Raw genomic sequence first — 23,511 nt, forward strand, 5'->3', positions numbered from 1 at the left:
AGTAGATTTAGGGGAGGCAATAAAAAATATTGCTTGCTAGTGTGGGACAGTATCTTTCTGCTGCACACGGCTATCTTTTCCGGGTGACTTTAACCTCCTCTACAGTTAAGCATTTTTGCTGCAGCTTAACGTCTGCTTGTGTGAATTAAGTACACTATTGCACAAATGGAAGTTATCAGTTATCATATTTCCAATTATACTGACGAGAATAACAACGTATACTCAATATCGCTCTTAGGGAAACCTCGCTTCTCCATTCAAATATAGTGGGAAAAGTATGAGTGTACTTTATTTAGAATGAGCCTCAGTGTTATACTAGAGTGTTTTCAGATCTTTCCTTTGCCGTTTCACAAGTTTTCTTCCGTGGGTTATGATGACGTCGGACCTCGCCCAAGACAGAGCGGCTGGTTCCCTGAGGCAGAGGGCGAGCGGGGCCTCGCTGGGCGGCCGCGAATTCCGGCAGAAGGGACCTCGCAGGCGCCCCAAAGAGTGAGTCCCCCAATGTCTAATGACTTCAAGTCAGTTATTGAAGAAACAGGTTCGTGACGTATATCAGGAGAAAAAAAATTTCCTTTGGGACATAAAAAGGGAGAAAATGGGCAAGTAAAAGGTTCCGGACACCTTTTGGGGCCATATTTAAAAAAAGAAAGAGAAAGAGGGTGAGAAAGCTTCAGTGATATGTTGATGCCGGCGGCATTTTTTTACCATTTCAAAGACTACGCAAAAAATCATCTACTCAAAAGAAGCGCTGTATGCGGTGCAGACTAGCGGCTTCTTACATGTCTCCTGAATTCTTCTCCTCGATGTTGTATAAATACACAGTTTTCGCAATTTTGTAATCAATGTATACATATACAATGCATTTAACATTACTTTATACAAATTGTGTGATGTATTTTCATAGTATTTGTTCATATCCTTTTAAATGGCTGCATAATATTTTGTCAGTTTATAATTCTGCGTTTTGTTAACCATTCCCCAATTATGGGGCATTTTAAGTTTGTTTCCACTTTTTTTCTTTTTCACTCTATAGTAAGTCTCTGTTGTCTTCCCAGAGGTCAAAGGGTAATAAGTACCTGTTTGGCTCTTGCTATGTATTCATTTGCTCTCCTAAAGAGAGGAATCAATTTTTAATCCTTTCATGGCATTCTTTTTGACTGCCATTGGGAAGAAAACAAAACAAATTATCCGATGCAGAGGTCCATTAACTTATAAATAGACTTTCCTCTTACCAGTTTCCACGGGGTTGAAGGATGTGGCGTATTAATCCCCGAGGTTGGGAAGCGGGAGCTGATGTGTCCTGTGCAACAGACACCAGACGAACTGCAGTAGATTTACATTCGAGTTCTGACGCCAAACCTTTTTACTCTCGGAGTATATTGATGCACTTAAAATTCCGCTTTCCCACCCTGGCTGTTTGTGCATTATAAGTACAGTCTCTCTCTTTTACAGACAGGAAATGTAAGGGCGTAGCAATCTCAACATGTCAGAAGGGCAGCTGGAGGATAATTAACCTCTGTAAACTTTGCTTCTGACCCTGAGCCATTTTGGCTGCTATTTCCAATATTTAAGTGTAAGAGTTCTTTTTAAAATTATTTTAAAATAATAGTTAGCTTTAATTCTACTTTTTTCAAGAAAATACTTATAACAATCTGATGAAAATCATGTTCCCATAATTAAAAAAAAAAAAACTGTTCTCATCCAAAGACTAAATTGTCGTACTTATTTGCATAATTTTCATTTACCTTTTCCCTTTCTAAGCAAATTAGAAAGTCACATAGAATCAGAGCATGGCCAAATTTAAAGAATTAGAAATCACTCTTTTTTTTATTGATGAAGTATAAATACAAATTAAAAGTAACAAGAATACAAAAATAGTTTTACCAACACATTAGGATAGATTTCTCACTAACAAATACATTTAAGTGATAATGATTTTTATATATTTCACGGTTGGAAATTCAGACTCAAACAAAACGTTCAGAATGGATCCTCCAGTTGCACTCTGTTTCTTGAATAGCAAATAAACAGCTTCCAACACCCACGCAATGCAGAGGCCATTTAGGAGGCTGCTTCCCCCACTGGATCCTTCTTCCTTTCCGTCGTCTTCATCACTGTCTGGGACCAGACTGTGCAGGTGATTCTCCTTCATGAAACGAGTCTTCAACTAGTGGAAAAATCCTGAAAACTTAGTGGCTATCAAATGCAGGCATTGTTTTGAAATGGCAATGTTTTATGGAAAAGCGTATATCTTTCATTTGAAAGTTATTTCAAAACAATTTTTTCAGTAGATCAATTTCAGCAATATGAAACATTTCCTGAAGTATATTGAGGACCTAATGCATTATCTCATTTAATCTCCCAGCATTAATCCTACTAGGTAGATATCATTCTTACCATTTTACTATGAAGTAACTGAGGCTTACAGGTCAAGTAACGATTCAATGACTAGGATACAGTCCTAATTCATGAGTATGATGTGCAGGGTCGACTGAACCTTGCCTGCTTCTCTAGCAGCATCTTCCCCACCATCCTGCTTCCATCCTACTCTCCGGCCATACTCAACTTCCACGTTTACGATCCCTCAGCGCTCTGTCTCACCTCCAGCCCTTGCCTCCTGTTGCTTTCCCATAGGGCACCCTTGACGAGAATGCTCTTCTTCCACTCTGGCTTCCTTCTCCTCCTTCGGAATTTAGCTCCATCTCTGCCTCTCCAGGAAGCTCTAACTGCCCAACCACAACCACTTCCACCTCTGGAGAGGGTTGGATGCTCTTGGTTTCTGCTCCTGCTGCCTTTCTCTTCTACATGGTACTGTATTTGGCTGTTTTCTTGTTGATCTCTTTCATTAGATTGTGGACTTAGTTGCCTTTGTGGGAGTAAACACACGATAAGGAGGGCAAGGAAGGGTAGGAGGTAGACCTACTTGGAAAGCAGCTTCTTGGTGTGGGGTAAGATCAGCAGAGATTCAGCCTCCAGTTTTGGTGTCTGTGTCTACAGCTTCTACAGCAGTAACTAATGCTTAACGTTGATCCCTGGGCACAATGGATATCCGAAGGCCTTCTGAATTGGGGAAGGAAGATTGAATTTATATTCGATATAATTACTGTTAACTGTTTTTAGGGTTGGGTCTTTTTATTTAAATTATGTTTTCATTATAACGTAAGTTTTATGTTTTATTTTAAAAAAAGAAACATCTGAAGCTGAATCTTACTATCCCAACATCATAACTCTTACCATGTTGGTGCATTTCTTTCTATAACTACATGGTTGTCATCATACTTCATCTGTAGTTTTGAATTTTGTTTGTTTTTCACATAAATAATTGATAGTAACAAGGGTAGTAATAGCTGACATTTATTGAGCCCTCACCATGATCTCATTTAAGTCTCATAGAAGCTCTGGGGGTGCCAAACTATGGCCCAAGGGCAAGTCCAACTGGCCACCTATTTTTTGTACAGTGCCCGAGCTAGGTATGATTTTCACATGGTTCAAAAAAATCAAAAGGGGAATAATATTTTTGGCCTGTGAAAATTATAAGAAATTCAAATTTCAGTATCTATAAATATTTATTGGAACACAGCCATGCCCATTCATTTATGGTTGTCTCTGGCTGCATTCACACCATAACAGAAGAGGGGAGTACTTGCAATAGGAACCATAGGCCCTCAAAGCCAAAATTATTTGCTCTAAGGCATTTTACAGAAATATCTGCCAACCTCTGCTCTATAAGATACATGCTATCATCATCTCCATTTTACAAACAAAGAAACAGGTCCTTAGAGAGGTTGGGGCTCCGAAGCTACAGAATTAGCAAGTGGCAAACCAGGCTTTTGTTCCTAGTCAGGTATTCCCATTCCTTGAAAGTTGGCAATCTACATGGAACATGCATTAATGAAACTCTTCGATTCATTCACCAGAGCCTTCTGTTTCCCATCAGGAGTAAGAATGGGTATTTACAGTGACATCTTTCTTGTTGGAGGCTCAGCCCTTGGCGGCTTTCAAACAGTATTTGAACAGATGCACTGCTCTTATGTTCTCAGATGGAAACAGAAGCCTTAGGTTGAGTTACTTCCCCAGGATAATGTGACACGATATTCAGGCTTATTATCTCTGAGTCCAGGAGTTCTACTAGGAGGTCAAGCCTAGGGTTGGAAACGAAAGAGTCTCTCTTGTGCCTCAATCCAAAATGACAGTGACCAAAATTACAGGACTTTGAGTGTGGATCCCACAGCTCTCACTGGAACCCACTGCTGGCATCTAACACCCTGGTCAGGCCACACTATGTTCTCTCACTTATTCGTTTATTCAAGGTTCATTGAGCTTCAACTGTGTGCCAGTTACTGTGCCACATGGTAGGCATATAATGGTGAATAACTTGAGGGTACTACTCTGGAGAAGCTCATTTTTCAAGTTAACTGAGAGCTACCTGGTAATTTTTTTCCCACAAAAATGGAAGAGATTGCACTCATTACTTCATTTGAAATAAATATTTATTGACCAATGAGTACATTCCAGGCACTATGCTAGGTGGTGGACCACACAGAAATAATCCCTGCACTCATGGAGTTTATGATCTGGTGGGAAAGACAGTGAACAAATAATTTTAAATGTGATGAATTTATTCTGTGGTTCCAACCTATTCTATTGTGAACTGCTTATGTGCAGTTAACAATGATGTTGCCTGGCCTGCGTCCTCATTTTGATAAGTTCTATTGCCATCTAAATCACATTAAGGTCCCCAATAAGATCAGCTGAGATACAGCTTGCCCCCAAAGAGAAAGAAGCTACAGAAAACAGAAATGGCCATGATCCTAAATTAATCCACAATAATAACTAGTATTATTTTGTACTTGATAGATTATTAAACTGTTTCACATGCAGTATCCATATGATTCTCAAAAAAAATCCCTGTGGGTTGAGTAGAGAAGATATTTTTATTATCCCTTTTATTTTCAGTTGGATCTCAGGGGCAGAGTTGAATTGAAGATATTCCTCATTCATAGCATGTTGTCATCGCCAGTATAGGCAAGTCCCTCGTGTGTTTTCTGATTGTCCCCCTCATTCCCCATCTTCACTCCCACTCTCTTCTCTCAGTAGGCACCCACTTTAATACACACATATATATATATATATATATACAGTACCACATATACTACAAGAATATACATATTTAAGTAGTGTATTATATATATTTTTATTCTCTGTGTTTTATGATGTTTTGACATCTTAAAAAGCCTTTCTGGCTGGGGAGAGACTGCCCCTCCCAGGTCTAGCCAGTTCTGACAGATAGCCAAGGTCTGGGGAGGGGGCTTGCCCTCAATACGCAAACTGATCAGCACGGAGCCAGCCCTCCTCTGTCAGGCTGCACCCCCAGGAGGCAGTATTCCTCTGCCTTCATCATCCCAGCGCCAGGTGCCAGGCAACTAGGGATGTCTCCTCTGGCTCAGGGACCCCTGAAATTGTTCAAACTAGCCCATCCTAAGCGGTTCGCCATGCCCTGCTTTGCCTCTCCCTAGGAACCCCCACAAGTCTCTGGCCCAGCTCTCCCTCGCTCTGGTTGTCTGCCTCCTGACCATCCTGGCGTCCTTCCACATAGCATGCTGTGTCTCTTGTCTGTAGGATCTGTGAGTATAATAAACTACATTTTCCTGAGCCTCTCCTCTGTCTCCTTTTGTGGCCGCACCTGACTGACTGTCTCATAAAACAATACAGAAGAAGTACTTATCAAAGATACACATTTTTAACTTACATAAATGATATTGTGCTATAAATCTCCTTTTGTTTTCTCAATCTCATATATCTCATTCAGCATTTTTATTTCTTATGTCTACTCACAGATGTCTAGCTCTTTGCTTCTTACTGCTGCATAGTAGTCCTTAATATACATCCGTCACACATATTCCCATCCGTTCCCCTAGGGGTGGACCCCCAGATCGCCTTTCACTCCCTGCCAAGGAATGCATTGCCACATGGAACATTTTTGTACACAATCCTTCACTGGCACCTTTGTGAAAACCGCCCTGGGAATGTGATCCCAGGTAAAGGCATTCATGTTAAGGAAGATTTGAATTAATGGAGAGAGAGTCCATAAATGAAACTGCTTAACACAATAAACATAACAATGCTTCTCAAATTAACCTACAAATTCAATATATCTCAATCAAAATCCAAAATCCGAGTAACTAAGTTAATTTTGAAGAGGGAGCATAGAGGAGGGACTTACCCTATCAGATGTTAAGACATACCACAAAGCTGTAGTAAGTGAAAAAGATAAATGCAGGAATAGACAAATTGGTGCAGGCATAGACAAATAGACCAATGGAACACATAAAACTTCAGAAGTAGACCATTGACTATATGGAAACTTAATAAATGAGCAATGGAGAAATGATGGATTTTTGATAGATTGTGTTGGGAGAAAACCGGCTCACCATATGAAGGAAAATGAAGCTGGATTCTCACCTTACACCATTTGCATAGGCAGACACCAGATGGAAGGCGGAAGTGTGGAGAGTTATAAAGCTAACAGAAGAAAGCATAGGAGAATATCTTTGTGTTCTCTGGGTAGGGAATGATTTCTTAAATAAGATCTCAAAATGAAAACCCCAAACCATAAAGCAAAAAAAAAAAAACTTGATAAATATAACTACAATAAAACACAGCATTTCTGTTCAACAAAGGATACAATAGACAGTTAATAGGCTGGTAGAAGATATATATTTTTTTAAAGTATGCATGTAAACAATAAAAAAAACAAGAAAACAATGTGAAAAATAGTCAAAGGAGATGAATAGCAGTTTACAGAAGCAAAACCCAACTGGCGAAGCAGAATATGAAGGGGTGCTTGCAAATTAAAACATGCAAAGTAAAACAACAAGATACCATTTTGCATTTTGCACCCATCTGAATGGCAAAATATAAGAAGGAAGAATAATACCAAATGTCGGCAAGGCAAGGAGAATAAAAACACATACAGCCATTCAGCATAGAAATCTACCAGTTGTTAGAAACAATAGGTATGTGTCCGCCCTATGATCCGCATGTTTGAGGAAACTGAGGTTTGTATGGTAAAGTGACCTGCCAGATTATCACCACTCCTGATGACAGAGCAAATAATCTGTGGTTCGCTGACCCTAGAATTTAGAAATGTCGTGAAAGTATTTGTTAGTTCAACAAATTCGTGTGCTGAAGTCCTAATCCCCAGCACTTCAGACAGTGACCTTAGTGGAAACAGGGTCTTTAAAGAGGTAACTAAGTTTAAATGAAGTCATTAGGGTGGGTCCTAATCCAACATGATTGGTGTCCTTATAGAAAGGGGAAATTTGAACAGAGAGACGTGCACAGAGGGAGACAAGGTGAAGAGACACAGGGAGAAGAGGGATCCACAAGCCGAGGAGAGAGGCCTGGCAGGGATCCTTCCTTCACGGCTCTCAGAAGGAACCAACTCTGCCAACACCTGGTTCTCGGACTTCCAGCCTCTAGAACTGTGAGACATTCAATTTCTGTTGTTTAAACCCAGTCTGTGGTACTTTGTGAGGGCAGCCCTCGAAGACTAAGACAGTGTTTCCCAAGGCGTGACTGGCATAGCGGCAGCAGAGTCAGCGACTGGAATGGAGCGGCTCTCAGGCCTGGCTCTGCACAGACTGGCCAGGGTCGAGGTCCAGCTGGGCCACGTACCAGCTGCTGATCTTGAGTAAGTTATTAAGCCCTCTGCCTCAGTTCTCCTTCTATAAAATAGGTTAAAAATAGTAATTGTTGTTTAGAAGTGTGGTGACAATTTATTAAAATAATACGTGGAGACACCTAGAATGGTTCCTGGCACATCTAAGTACAGAGCAAGTACTAATTATTGTTATTACATAGAACTTTGCATTCAAACTAGACCTGCGTTTGAATCCCAGAGCTTCTGCTTAACTAGCTACTATTTAATATTCTTTGAGTCTTAATATATTATCTATAAAATGAGAATAATGACTTTATCACAGAGTCATTTCTTTTGTTCATTGAACACATTTTCTTGCCTGGGTTACGGGCATTGTGCTGGATGCTAAAGATACAGTTGTGAACAAAACAGACTCTGTCCCTGAGCTCCTGGAACTGCTCTTGTCAAGGTCATGATGACTTTCACGTTGCTGATCCGTGATCAGTACTCAGTCCTCGTCTTACTTGACCTCTTAGCATTTGACACTGCTGATCTCGCCTTTCTCCTGGAGACACTTTCTTCACTCGGCTTCAGGACACCACACCCTCCTGTTTCCCTTCTACCTGACTGGGGGCTCCTTCTCTGTCTTCTTCCCTGGTCCCTCCTCTTCCCCCCAGTTTCTTTTCTTTTTTTTTTTTTTTTGCTGAGAAAGATTCACTCTGAGCTGACATCTGTTGCCAATCTTCCCCTCTCTTTTTTTTTCCCTCCCCAAAGCCCCAGTACCTAGTTGTATATTTTACTTGTAAGTCCTTCTAGTTCTTCTACATGAGCCACTGCCACAGCATGGCTACTGACAGACAAGTGGTGTGGTTACACCACTGGGAACCAAACCCGTGCCACCAAAGCAGAGCACGCCGAACTTGAACCACTAGGCGATCAGGGCTGGCTCTCCCCAGTTTCTTACTGTAGCAGCGCCTCAGGGAGCAGTCTCCTGTCCTCTTCTCTTCTCACCCTACACCCTCACGTATCCCTCAGGAATCTCCTCTAGTCTAGTGACCGAGACATGGAGTTATGCCCCCCAATTTATGTCTCTAGCCCCCACGTCTCTCCTGAACCCCAGACTCATATAGCTAACTGCCTGTTGACCTTTCACTTCAATACCTAATACACATCTCACTCAATGTGCTCACAACTTAGCTCTTCATCTAACTACCCTGCTTCCCATTCATCAGGAAATTCTGTTGGATCGACTTTGAAAATATATCCAGAACCCAACTACTTACGAGTACCCCCTACTGCTGCCATCTCTCTCTGAGTCATTGTCTTAGTCAACTCAAGCTGCCATAACAAAATACCGTAGATGGGGTGGCTTAAACAACAGAAATTTATTTTCTCACAGTCCTGGAGACTGGAAGCCTAAAAGCAGAGTGCCAGCATGGTTGGGTTCTGGGGAGAGCCCTCTTCCCTGCTTGCAGAAGGCTGCCTTTGCCCTGTGCCCTCACATGGTGGAGAGAGAGCCCTGGCGTCTCTTCCTCTTTGATAAGGACACCAGTTCTATCAAAGCTTCACCCTTATGACCTCATTTAACCTTAGTCACCTCCTTAGGGACCCTGTCTCCAGTACAGTACATGGGGGGTTAAGCCTTCAACATATGAATTTTGGGGAGACACAATTTAGTCCATAGCAGTTACCATCATCTCTCACTTGGATGACTGTAATAGCTTTCTCAGTGGTCTCCTTGTATTTATACATACCAGCTTACGGTCTGTTATTGACACAGCACTTGGACTGATTATTGTAAAATATACAGTGGATCTTGTTATTCCTCTGCTCAAAACTCTCTATAGGCTCCCGCTTTATCAGAGTAAAAGCCAAGGTTTCACAGTGGCCCACAAAGCTCTACATGCCCTAGCCACCTGACACCTTTGTAACCTCATCCTCTTCCATACCCCTGTGTGCTCCCTCTGCGCCAGCTGCTCTGGCCTCTACGCACTTCCTCAAAAATACCAGGCAGCCTCCCATCTCAAAGCCTGGGCATGTGCTTCTCTCTCCCTGGCACATTCCTCCCCCGGACACCCACATGGCCCACTTCCTCACCCCTTCAGTTCTTTGCTCATAGAGGCTTATCTTGACACTCTATTTAAAATTGCAAACAGCACTCTCTCCCCCATCCCCTTCTAAGCTCCCTTAGCTAAGCTGTCCTTTCCCTGTAGCATTTATCACCTCCAAACATAGTATATAATTTACTTGTGTAGTATTTCATTGTCTATTATCAGTCTCTCCTCACTAAAATAAAGTTCCATAAAGGCAGAGATCGTTCGGTTTTTTTCATCATTGTGTCCCAAAGACCTAGAATAGTGCCTGGCACATAGGAGTCACTCAGCAAATATTTCTTGGCCGTTGAATGAATAATGATTGCATTATACTCATAATGGCCTGAACAGGCAATTCTTTTGGTCACAAACAGGTTAGGTTCACAGGTCCATGTGTGTGTTAAGTCCAGGCTGACTAAAGGCTCTCATCTTGTAGGCAAAAGATGCATTTACAGCAAGTGGAAAAGTGCTTGTTCACATTTTTAAAACAAGGTATACCTTTATCTCCTTGCTGAAACATTCCAATGTGCATCTATTTAAAAAACAAACTCTTTCATTTATGTTGAAAATCTGTTGAGATAGGCCACACTCTTCCTCGATGATCTCCACAGCGTTGTAGAGGTAACCGTGACACCCACACTCCCAACCTCACCTCTCCAATGATTGCCATGGGTGAGTGACCTTGAGCCTCTGCGTTCATCCAGGAGCTGCAACAGAAGTCTCATCAGCTGCCTTGACCTTGACCTGACTTTCTCTTGGATGAGCATTAGCTCAAAGGGCTTCAGACACTAACTCTGATTTTCTGCCCACACACTCAAAATTATTCTATTTTGTCAATCGCCTTTCCTGGGTTATCTTCAATCACATCAGAGCTGGAATTTTCACAGGCTACACGGTTCATGTAACAAGAACTTGTGACAAGAACACATATCATGTTGTTTTCTCGCCTCTTTCTTTTTTGAAAATATATCTTGACTTTTGTTTCTATTATCACCTTCTTCTTACTGGTAAGGTGGGGCCAGTGATGTGAGTACAATGCCTCAAAACTACATAAAAATCCAGCAAGCTTGCTATAAACTAAGTGGCCCTGAAACTAAATTACCTTACCAGACAACTAACACCAGCATAAATGTGTTCATAATAATTCACATATTCATAAAAAATCCATAGAAGTTTTGAGGTGGAAAGTCCCCAAGAAAATTCCTTTCTGTGCATATTTTATCCTGTTTTCCACATCATGTTTCTCAAGCAAAGGGACTCTTGTTTTTCTTTGTATTACCAGTACTTCTCACTTTGCCTGCCACATGGTGGGCTATAAATATTTGTTGCAAGAATGAAGTAAAAAACAAAAGAACAAATGTACAGATTTATACCCCAAAGCCTTCTTTTTCTCTGTGCCCTCTGAAATAACTCCACTGGGAGGCAGCACATGACTTTAGTAACAGATTTCAAAATAAATAAATAAATAAAAAGGCATGCTCAGATAATACCATTCAACATATAGTCATTCCAGGCGTTTCATGGTTACAAATAGAAGAAAGAGACGATATTCTGACCCTCTTAATCTATTATATTAATGACTCGAGAGTCATTCAAATACATTCAAGTATTATCTCTTACTGCAGCTTCAAAACATCTAAGTAATAATGGCAATGAAAATGTCTGGAAATGAATTCTCCATAATAATTACATGGTATTGTGGGTGGTAAGATTTAATTGAAATTATTGTTTCTGTCTCTAACAGTCATAACAATAAGACATGGATTTATTCTGTGTAATTCAAGGAATGATCAGCAAGCAAATTTGTAAGATGTTTTTAGGAAAACTGAATTTCATGAAAAAATAAACATATTCCAACTCCTCAGCTAATTTTTTTTTTTTTTTTTGCCTCTTTTCTGCATAATCCGAACATAGACTGTTGGGATAGCATGGGTTGTTTCCAGTGTCAACTAGATACAAGAGAAGAGGGTTACTTTTGTTACTGTGGAACAATTTTGTGGAGCTATTTCTGCAGCCAGGTTCATTCCAAGTCTGTCCTCAGCAACAGTACATATGATTCCAAGTATTAACTGGATTTTGAATTGGGTTGCAAATTTATTACTCTTCTCCCTAGAATAATGGTAGTTGATTTGTTTAGTGTTTTCACCAGTAGTCCATGCCAGAATTTCAATTTTCCTGAATTTACTTTTAATCTGCCTTCCTTCCTAAAATTTTACAACTCTCTTGGACACATTTTCCAATTGAAATCTTTTTCCTCCATAAATGCCAACAAGCTGGTGGAACACATAGACAGCAAGAATATTTTTCACATTTAAAACATAAAATCAACTGCGGCATGCCCTTTGCAATGAGATCATGAATCTAGATGTGTTATTATTGTAACCCAGAGGGAGTCTGGTCATGGACAACTGACATGCATCCTCTCGTAACATTGTAACATCTACCCAAGAAATGCGGTTGTCCCAGGTGTACAGCGCTGGGAATTCAAGTTATAAGTTTACTTTTTGAGCATCTCACATTTTTATCTTTAAAAATTCCAAAGGGCTTAAATAAAGTTGTTTATCAATAGAAAATATGTACAAATTTTTCTAAGTCACTATTCTGAACTGATATTGGCAATTCCCAATTTTCAAATATAGGATCTCTTTTATTTCTAAAAATGTACCAAGCCTATATCTGGTTTAATATTACTTGCCCATATTGGAAGCATTTTTAATATTTTATCTCTTCCCTTTGTCCTTTTTTAAGGAATAAATATCTTAATTTTTCTGTTCAGCCTATTCTTTTCTTTACTCTTATCTCTTCCTTTTCCCAATACATTTCATTTTAATCTGGGAAAAAGCAGTTTCAAGAAACTTCATAAAAAACTTCAGTTTCAAAAAATATCTTAAACAGAGCTTTTAAAAAAAGTAAAATTTTCCTATAATTTTTCATGAAGTTCTAGTTTTGGTTGATCCATGATTAACCTTCCAAGGTAAAGAAAACGATAGACTAACCAGGTAGTTTCCTTCTGCATGATGCAAGATGCCAGGTTTCCAGCAAAAGATCTGAAACCTCACTCCCCAAAGCCCTGTCTCCTCCACAAAACTAGCGCCAAGATTCATCCTCTATTACTTGCAGCATCCCACTTCCAAGTAGCAAACTCTTTACCAGTTATATCTACTGTTTCTTATCAGAATAATTTTAAAAATAAACAGTGGCTTTAACAAAATAGAAATGTCTGGAGGGAAGCGGTTCAGGGACCCAGTCTTCTATCTTTCTGATCAGTAACCCATAAGGTCATCTTAAGACCCAAGATAGCTGCTGAGCTCTTGCCACCATATCCACATTCCAGTCATCAAGCAGGGTATAAACAGGCTCCTTTCGGTTGAATTAGTTCTCTTAAGGAAGCTCTTTCTGAATTTCTACCCAAGGGGCCAACCTGGTGGCACAGCGGTTAAGTGTGCACTCTCCACTGCGGCAGCCCGGGGTTGGCAGGTTCGGATCCCAGGTGCACACCGACACACCGCTTGTCAAACCATGCTGTGGTAGCATCCCATATAAAATAGAGGAAGATGGGCACAAATGTTAGCCCAGGGCCAATCTTCCTCGGCAATAAGAGGAGGATTGGCATCGGACATTAGCTCAGGGTAATCCTCCTCACAAAAAAAAAAAAAAATTTCCACCCAAAACTTCCACTCATATTTCATTGGCTCATAAGCCACATGGCCACAATAGCACCAAAGTCCAAGAATTTGTCTTTAATTTGGAGAGAAATATTCCCACAAACTTAGGGTTCTGTTACCAGGGAAGAAGGAGAGAACATTGGAAAGCAAACAGCAGTCCCTGCCACAATGTTCATTACAGTTTTCTTTACAATAGTGGGATATTGGAAACAACCTAAATGGCCTGGAGAATAAATGGTTAAATAAAATGCAGTATGTTCATATATTAAATACTGTCTTTATATTTAGAATATTGATGTAGATTACTATTTATCAACCTAGAAAGAATCCATAATACATTTTTGAGTGAAAAAAAAAACCAAGCATCTATAATGTGATCCCATATGTAAAATCGTATCTGAAAATATTTTTTAACAGAGACTAGATAACCACTGGGGTTAGTAATTTTTTGTGTAATTTTACTTTATTCTTTATACTTTTCTGCTTTGAACTTTTTACAATGAGCATACACTGTTTACATGATTATTGTGGAAATAAAAAGGCACTGAATGAAATCATCTTCAGTAAATGAAAATAAAACAGTCTGAAAAACTTTCTATTTGCACATCCATCTTCAGCCAGTGGGTTTTTAAGCTGTCTTTATGACACTTACCAACTTCACACAGATAATACGACACAGTCCCGCACTGATTATCAAGTCTTCAGTAACATGGAAATAACATAACAATAATGAGGACTGTTCATAAAAATCCTTATTTGATTTTTTGTCTTAGACTTCTAACTTACATTAATGTGAGTTTTGTACCAACTTTATTTCTCTTTCTATGAGTTTTTAATGTAGTGTTCAGTAGAAAAGAAATTGGCTCTTTATTATCACCTTCTGTATGTTTGTGCAAGTAAGTTTTAATTGCAGTAATTAATTACTTCAGGTAGTCGTTGCCCCTATTTTCAGTCTGTCCGATATGGTCATATGTGAGACTTGTCACTGGGAGGTAAATAGGATATTGAAATCCAAGTCTGCCTTTCCTACATGTACGATATTAAGCCCTTTGCCTCATTCCCTGTATCTCTGAAATGGGTAGAATAATGACTCTTTTACTTAGTTGAAAGGGTGTTGTGAAGGTGAAGTGAGATCATTGATGGGAAATGTTTTGAAAGTTAAAAGTAGCATATAGAACATGGGGACAGGCTGGCTTATCCTAGAATCAAGGGGCTCAGGCAACATTGGGCTCCTGAGCAGAAGCTGTCATCTGCGGTCCTACCCACAACACCTGCAGCCAGTGTGGCCAGTGAAGTCGGTTGCTACTTCAAAGGGCAGCAGAGAATTCAGGAAAGCAGGTGTTACGTGAATGAAGACTGAATCACTAATCCAGAAATCCATCATGAAAAAGCAGCCTTAATTTTTTGCATCACTTTCTCGGGCTAGGTGGGTAAACCTTAATTTATTGTGTAAATTGCATTGTATTAAAGGATTTAAAAAAATAGATCATCTGTGATTTTCTTAAAATATCAATTTTGCAGAAGCTCGCTAATTCCAAACAGCAGAGAACTAAGTATTTTAAACTCCTTGCAGCAAAGAAGAATCCCAAAAAATTAACAACAAATATCTCTTTCTCATTTAATTAAGACAAAAACCTAGGCTGCGTAGAAGTGTGGTCATTCTGAACACACACACACACACACACACACACACACACAATTGTATCATCTCCTTTGAAATGACATCTGTCTTAAACCCCATTTTCACAGGTGGAGAGAACCGGAGTAGAGACTTGAGATGGCCATTAGTGACAGTTGGGTTTCCTTTGAATGAAGTTGAATTAAGCAGTGCTGGAGGGACCTTAGGGGCTCTTCTTTGCTCGGGTCTCCTGTTCAGCACCTGGATAAGCTTATATTGCCCTGGTAACCCAGCCCAAACCCTTTCTACGTGTTGAAAAGGGTGGTTGTTCTTATTGGTTCACGACAGGTTGGGTGAATTGTGGTCTCTCTCACCATGTAGGTGAGTTTCTCGTTTTTCTTTTTTTTTTTACTAGAGGGATTTTGTGAGGTGCATATAAGAGTGAACTCTTCGTAATACCGCATGTATACACAGAGTTGTTTCCCTGCATTTTAGGCTTCCTCATATATCCCCCAGCCCCTTTTGTGAGCTGTGTCCTCTTTGAGGAGAGAGCCTTTGCATCTGTGGTAGAGACGCCATTGCCAATGGTTTTGAACCATGTCGTCTGTTACCCCACAGACAGACCAACCCAGGAACACTTTCTGGATAATCAGGTGCCCCGGGCACTGATCTTCTGGTCTTCCACCACTACACCGAGACCTGCTCCAAGTCATTTCTCTGTGCCTTCATGTTTTCATCTCTGAAATGTTTTAGACTGTAAATATGTCACTGGGTTATTTACATGGGACTTACTTAAAATTTTCTTAGAGAAAACTTTACCTTTGTAACATTTTTTTGTTCCTGAGGAAGATTTGCCCTGAGCTAACATCTGTGCCAATCTTCCTCTATTTTGTATGTGGGTCACTGCCACAGCATGGCCACTGACAGGTGGTGTAGGTCTGTGCCCAGGAACTGAACCCAGGCCACCGAAGCTGAGCACGCCAAACTTAACCACTGGGCCACAGGGCTGGCCCCTACTTTTGTAACGTTTTTGCTGAAAGCAACATTGTGTTCTGTTCTTATTGTTATAATAACTGTTGAAATTTGCCTTTAGCTCGATGAGCACTGTGTCTCATGTGGATGAACCTGGCCAGCATGAGGATGCCTCTCGCCTCACGGTTCAGATGGAGAATAGCTACCAGCTGGGTGTGTTATTTTGTCCTTCACTCCTCTTTTAAACTTCTAATTTTGTGAATGACATTTACTTAAAATAACATCTGATAACCTGGCATTATCTTTGATGCTAGCACAATATAAGGGATCTTAATTAATTGAGTGATTTGTTGCTGCTTTAAGTTCTTCCTCTGCAAAATGGAACCAACACCCATTGCCTGCTTTTCTTCATCAGTGTTTCCTAAACATCAACCAAGTCATTGGGCGGCACTGATGTGTGTTGCATATTACTGAGTTAAGATGTTCATTGGGTATTTCTGGGTTATCTGGTGGACTTATTTTATGTATACTTAAGTTAAATGAAAGAGATATGCATTAAAGTTTTATCCAACAAAAACAACCAGTGTTGTTGATAGGTGGAGAAAAAAGCCTTCAAGGCAAATGATTCCTGGTCCCCTGTTGACAGAGATGTTTATCCCTTCCCACTGAGGTTTTGGGTCTTTGAAAACAAAGATCTTTGCACCTGCCCCTATACTCCCAGGTGGAGTCCACAGTGAATATCTTTTCCCATTCATGTTGCCTCATAGACCTACTTGTTTTCTCTAAATGCATACCTGCCCACTATTATCTGAATCCATATCATGCAGTAATTATACTGCTATACAGAAATTCCACAGAGACTTACCAATGACCAAAGGAAGACTCTATGGGCCAGAATGGTTCCATCTGTGGCCAGTTAACCTCAAGAAAATTATAGACCATCAGCACATCCCATTAGGCCTTGTAGCCAGTTTTCGACAGTAATCCCAAGGCTACATGGATTACAAGGCTCCACAATTAGTCAGTCTACTGGTATTTTCACAGGGCCTGTGGTAGACAACTAATATTCCTACCATCCAATATACTTTTATACTCCTCTGGTAACCTTACCCAATTTCCTTTGGGGAAGCCCCACCACTTCCATCGTTACCACTTTTTGACCATAACATTCTGCTGAAGCTGACACTAGCTTTAGAGATGTAACATGACTGATTCTGGGATGCCATATAACCCTTTGATTGGTTAAGCCAATCAAAACCTTTGGGATTCAATTCAGAAAATGTTGTTTGGGCTGTTGAAGAAGCAGATCAGGCCCTGAGAGCTGCAAGAATGTAGGAGCTATGGCAGCTTCTGCCATCTTGCCCCCATATGAAGTAAGCCTGAGGCCAAGAGAGAACCAAACCCTGACGTCATCATTTGAGTGCTAAATCCAGCTGTCTCCTCTTGCACTTTGCAGTTAGGAAAGCTCAGTTTGAGCCAAGTTTTCCCCACTTGTAAGTAAAAGATCTTAGCCATTTGGTGTCTGTGACTGTGGTCTCTGCATGCTGAAAGAGTTTGAATCAGATTTCAACAGGATAAAGGAGTTGAATAATGAAGCCCTGTGTTTTTCTTCATAAGGATATATTTTCATAGCTTATTTCCTCAAATAAAACTAAATCATCTTATCAGTTTTAGAAGTACTGAGTGTTGAACCAAGTTAGAAAAGTAATTTTAAAAATACCTTAATATAGATAAAGTACTTTCCATATTTTCTTATGAAAAGTCATATGAATTATTCTTTTATGATTAAAGTCTTTTATGCTTGACAATCCCTTTTTTAAGTGTTCAACCAGCCATCTTGTTAATAATCAAAAACATATTTCCACTTCTACTTGTTTCTGGATTTATTTTGCATCTGAAAGCTACTCTGTGGGCCTTTGGTAAAGATTTTTTCGTATCTACACAAAGCAATACTGACCAGAAGACTGGGGGGAAAAATCAGTTAATCACCAGCATTATATTGTGTTTAATTTTTCACATTCTATCCAATAATATTTGCATCATCTAAACACATCTTAAATATTTAGCATGTTTATCCTCCCTTTATCTGAGTAATTAAACCAGCAAGAATGAGATGAAACATGAGTATAATTAATGAAAGAAAAAAGTGAATGGAAAAATGAAAGTACATTTCTTATAATAAAACACTATTTACATTTTCTCAATTGATTACTGAAACAGGAGTATAGAAGAAAATACAGGCTGTAAGATCCAATGTATCTGAATTTGAATGCTAGTTTTTCTACTTCCTAAATAAATGATGTTTGAGCAAGGTATTCAGCATCCCTGAATCTCAGTTTCTTTATCTGTAAATAGGGATCATCACTCACACATCATAGGGATGCTGTGAGAATTAAATGAAGTAATGTATTAAAATTGCTTCTCCATTCATTACGTTATTGTTCTCAAAGTGACTGACTCTGGGACTTCCCCTTAGATCACTAAGAAGAACAGGTTTCTGTGACATCCAGGATAATCTATTAATCATGGAGCGAGGGCTTTTTCTGGAGAAATGATGCAAGAGGTACCTGATTCTTTAAAAACACTGACTGTGAGCAGCAGGCCAGACAAGAGCTCTTGGTGGCCATCTCTGCTGCCCCAGTGAGACAGCCTGCCTGAGCATGAAGCCAACACCATGAAAAGTGGAACCTGAAGATGGAGAGAGAGAGACGTCCTTTGAGCTCCACTTCCATGCGATGATCATCCCTCTCATCAGACGCTTTCTGGGACAGAGCCTGGCCGTCTCTCAGCACCGACTTCTCCCCAGCCACAGGGTGCTTCTCGACTGTGGAGGCCTCACTGCTCCCTGCTCACCCTGCTGACTGCTGCCTTTTCAGTACGAGCAGTCCCACCTCTCCCCTCAGGATGAGGCAGCCACAATAGCAGCAACAACACTAATAATAATAAATAGCTAATGAGCAGGATTTTTGTGCAGCAGGCACTGTTCTAAGCATTTTAAATATTTCACCTCATTTAATTCTAACAAAAAACAGTATGTGGTAATTCTTATTATTATCCCAATTTGAGGAAGCTGAGACACAGATATGTTAAATAACCAAAATTTTTTTATCTACTCTCTCAGCTCTATTTTGACAGGCAAGTTTTTCTCCTTTTCTTTTTTTTTTTTCCCCCATCCTGACCCTTCTTCAGGTCTTTGCTTTTTGATTTCAAAAACATTTTCCCCTCCTAAAGAAAACAATTTCACCCTAAAAAGAAAAAGAAAGAAAAGAAAAAAAGCTTTGGCGTCCACATTAGCTGACTCTGCGAGTAGCTCATTTTGGGCGTCCAAGCAGACGTTGAGTCTTTCTCTCTTTTTGCATCTCAGCATCCCGGCCTCAGCAAGGCAACTGATGACTCTGGCTGTATAGGGGCGAGGTCGCAAACAAGTGAAGAAAGAAAAGTTCATGACTATATTTCCAAATATTTTCAGAATAGAATCTGGTTAATGAGATTTTAAAAAACTACGCAGGGTGCAGACAACAGGTTGGTACAACGGGAACCCCTGGAATCAGGGCGTCAAGAGCCACCGGGCCTCGTCTTTCCAGCACTAGACTGTGTGGGCTCCTCTCACTGTGGCCTGGCTTCCTTCCCACTGTGAGAGACATGGCCTCCAGCACTTCCTACGGGTCACAAGTCATCACTCTGCCACCAGAAAGAGCCTCACTTTTTTTTTCCTAGTTCTAGTTTAAAATAAAAGTTCCAAGAAAGGGCTCTAACTGGCCTGCCTTGGGGCAAATGCCACCTTGGGCCCATCAACCATGACCTGGACTTGGGCTCAAAGGAAGTGATGGCAGATCCTCAAGAAGCACGTGGTTAGAGTGGGAAGAGGACCAGTTCCTGGAAGAGGAGATGCTGTTCCCAAACGACAGGGAGCCTCACGAGGCAGACGCAAGTCTGCGGGGCAGGAACTGCCTGTTCTCCCAAGGGAGAACACATGGCTCTAATACACAGCCATGTGAGGGATGTAGTCAGGTGAGGAACATGCGACGCGAGTCTTGGGAGGAGGGAGGGAAAAAGACTCGAGCATATCCGTCTAAAGGACATAATCTATTGAATTGAGCCCAAGCTAGTAGTTTCATTTTTAAATTCCTTAAATGGAAAGGAGGAAATCAACTTCAAATTTAGCCTCATTTCACACGAGTATGCAAGCGGAAATCTTCTAAAAGATCCACCGGAAGGTGACACAGAGGCCGGTAGGTACCCGGGAGCTCACCTACGGCAGCTGGTGCCCTGTCTCCCACCTCCGGAAGCAGGAGCGATCGGGACCAGCCCTTTACAGATTCATAACTGCTTGTCTCTGGCCTGAAGAACAGGGATTCCAGCTGACTGAATATTGGGGTTATCACCATACTCATTGCATCAAGTGTCTCTGTTTACACGTCCAGATTCATTCCCCACGCTGGTTTAAATTTAATTGAACAGTTCCTATATAATCATCAAAATAAAAATGCTCTCTTGAGCCCCAGGAGGCTAACTCAGCTACAGGCACCGGCTGAAATCTTCCTGTTAAGGTCAGCAATAGGAAACTTCCGCAGGAAGTCGGGGGAGGGAGGGTGGCTGCATTGTCTGCTTCCTGTCCCTGCCTCTGGGTTCATCTCAGGCTGTCTGCATCCCCCAACGGAAAGACGTGAGCTGCTCTCAAGAGAGCCACTCCACATGCCTCTTCTGGGATCTAGTAACAGTTCCCTTCTCAGACCCCTGAAGCCTGCGGTGGGACAGGGGTGACACCCTGGCTTTCACCAGCCAAGAGTATTGCGCTATTCTTCGTGATTTCCCACATTCTGCTCAGACCTTCCTAAGGAGTCTCTTTACTAAATCCTCCTGGGATTTTCCTGAATTTAGTGTGCCGTATATTTCCTTAGACCCTAACTGAGACAATCATTAAAAATAAACACTTAAAAGATACTGATAACTATTCAAATAGGGTTGGATATAGTTCTTGATCTCATTCCTTCATCCATATCAGTTCAGCAAATAACAATGGAGCCTCTGGATGCCAGGCTCTGGGCATATGTGCACGTTGTACAATGACATGGGCACATAACCAGAGAGATGGTGAAGTTAATATGCCGGGAGGCACAGGTGAGATTCCTGTGGTGCAGGATAAAAAGGTCCATCTGAACGTGGACTAAATGCAGTCAGGAATACAAAAATAAAGATAAACCTGAGCCTGCCTCCCAGCTGGGCCACTGTGTGATTCTGAGCAAGTTACTAAATGTATTTAAATCTCTGTTTTCCTGTCTGTGAAATGGAGATAACAGTAAGATTCACCTGAGATTTACTGGAAGGTTATATAAGGTAATAAATATGAAATGCTCATCATAGTGCCTAATATACAAAATGCTCAATAAAAGTAGCCATTATCTGTACTGTGATTATTTTCTATAAAATGTTTAATTCTATTTAAATTCTGAAATCATACATTAAACATTTCTTATGCCTTTAGCCTTGTATTAGACTCTGAGGAGGATAAAATCTGATCTAGCTTACTGTTTCCCCGGGGAGAAAGGCGGGTATGCCTGAGCTCTTGTCGAGTGGACTAGGAGCCAGGATGGGGGGGGGCACCCAGTGCACTGGGGGTGCAGAGAAGAGGGATGACTTTTACCTGTGGAGAGGAGGAAGGCTGCCTGGAGAAGACCTTTGAGCTGGCCTTGCAACATGAGTGGGTATTTCTCAGATGAACAAGGTGGGGAAGGGTGTTTTGTTTAAAAAGAAGAGCAAGAATGAATGTACACAAGCAACATTTGAAAGACAGGTGAAGTGCGTGAGATGGAGCAGCGTTGGCGCAGAGAGCTGTGGTGGGGGGAGAAAAGGCTACAGGTTGGGTAGGAGGTAAACCTTAGACCTTGCTAAGGGAAGTATCGCTGTAAGATCTGGGTTTTAGGGCGATCCGCCAAGTTGTAGTGTGATAGATAGATTGTAAGGGAGATAAAAGAGCTGGGGGGCCAGTTAGAAAGATGTTGAGACTTTGAAGTAACATTAATAGTGGGAACTGGGAAGGAGGATACCTTCAGTGTCAAACCTCAGTGGTACTGAACACACTCTTCATGTAGTCTGGTAAAGGGAGGAGTCCATCGTCTTCTTATCCTCTGCCAGAGAACCTGACTGGAAACCTAATCAGGACCAGTTTTTTCTTAAAATAGGGGCCACCAAGAAGATTAAATGTCTCTCATGTTTCAATACTCTTGATTAGCTTAGGGGGTGGGCAGATATGATTTGAAATTACTTCTTAGAACAAAATGTCATCTGTATTTTCAGGTCCTACCGAACCTTTCCCTGCGGTTGTTGTCAATCATATTTTGGAAGATGTGTTAACTAACTACCTACAAGAAGAACACTATGAACCAGAGCTCTGCAGACAGATGACTAAGACGGTCTCTGAGGTATATGTATGATTTGCCCAGTGTTCACTATAACTAGAATATTTACTGAAAGCACAATCTCCTACTTTTTGATGAAGGCAATTAATTTGCAGTAGCAGAAAAAAATGCTTATTTATATTTTATGAAACTATTTATCAGGTCATATTCCATGCGTATTTGTGTGTGTAAAAAACCTTTGTCTAAGACAATCATTATGTGCATCATTTGCATGTATTTTGTTTAAAAAATGTATAAAACTGCCCCATTTGTAAAAAAATTCATTGTAAAAGATACAATATTTTAATGGTCATTTTTCTCTGCCCCAAGGCAGCTTCTTTGAGTGCCATCAAATACAGATACTGTGGCCTCTAAATACATTTCTACTTTTGTCAACTAAAGTGCTGGGACTCCATCAGGTTTTCCCTACTTCCTTTGTTACAACAGTCTTTAGTAAACATTCATGGTTAGTCCTATCACTGGAGACCCCAGAAGTGCGCTGCCTTCATTAGACACAAACGAGGCGCTTAACTCTGATGCCAGCATTCTTTGAAGGGAAGCCATCTTCACATAGAATTTCAAAGAATGTAATGAATCCATTACCTTCTGTGCGCTGGATTACAATTTTCCCATGTGCCTTAGGAAATGTAGATTTACTGCTGGTGCTGTCATTTTGTCCCTAAATGTCCTATCTCATGAGGACGTGCTTGAAGTAAATCACAGCTGTGTTCTATAACAATTACTGAAAGCATCTACAATGACTCATACTATTTTCTTAAAGTAAATCCACTATATTTATGACAAAGATTAAGACTCTTAAGTTTCATTGTGGCTAAGTAGGGACCTATTTTTCCTCTTAATTTCCAGGTTATTAAAGCCCGGGTCAAGGACTTGCTGATTCCACGGTATAAGCTGATTGTGGTGTGTCACATTGGACAGCTGACAAGTCAGAGCGTACTTATTGGAAGCAGATGCCTCTGGGATCCTAAAAGTGATACCTTTTCATCTTATATTTTCAGAAATTCTTCCCTCTTTGCTCTTGCAAATGTCTATGCGGTTTACTGTGAGTGATTGAAAACAAGAAATCTAGCTCTTACTTCTTTAAATCAAGAAATTGGCTGTA

General features: G+C 40.6%; 1 protein-coding gene across 1 annotated transcript; it reads left to right on the top strand.

The window, feature by feature from the left end:
* Window positions 1–370: 370 nt before the first annotated feature.
* Window positions 371–23,511, top strand: DYNLT5 (dynein light chain Tctex-type family member 5). Its single transcript, XM_058537038.1, has 4 exons — window positions 371–489; window positions 16,112–16,203; window positions 22,288–22,412; window positions 23,256–23,511. The coding sequence occupies exons 1-4, from the start codon at window positions 371–373 to the stop codon at window positions 23,457–23,459; spliced, it is 540 nt and encodes a 179-aa protein (XP_058393021.1). The 3' UTR covers window positions 23,460–23,511.

The sequence above is a fragment of the Diceros bicornis genome, chromosome 4 (assembly GCF_020826845.1).
Source record: "Diceros bicornis minor isolate mBicDic1 chromosome 4, mDicBic1.mat.cur, whole genome shotgun sequence".
In the NCBI taxonomy this organism is placed as follows: domain Eukaryota; kingdom Metazoa; phylum Chordata; class Mammalia; order Perissodactyla; family Rhinocerotidae; genus Diceros; species Diceros bicornis.

What these genes read in the sequence shown, in the direction of transcription:
- DYNLT5 (XM_058537038.1), top strand. Translation starts at nt 371, where the DNA reads ATGATGACGTCGGACCTCGCCCAAGACAGAGCGGCTGGTTCCCTGAGG. An exon ending in CCTCGCAGGCGCCCCAAAGA is followed by an intron (nt 490 to 16,111) that starts GTGAGTCCCCCA and finishes ATTTGCCTTTAG; the next exon opens with CTCGATGAGCACTGTGTCTC. An exon ending in TGACTAAGACGGTCTCTGAG is followed by an intron (nt 22,413 to 23,255) that starts GTATATGTATGA and finishes CTTAATTTCCAG; the next exon opens with GTTATTAAAGCCCGGGTCAA.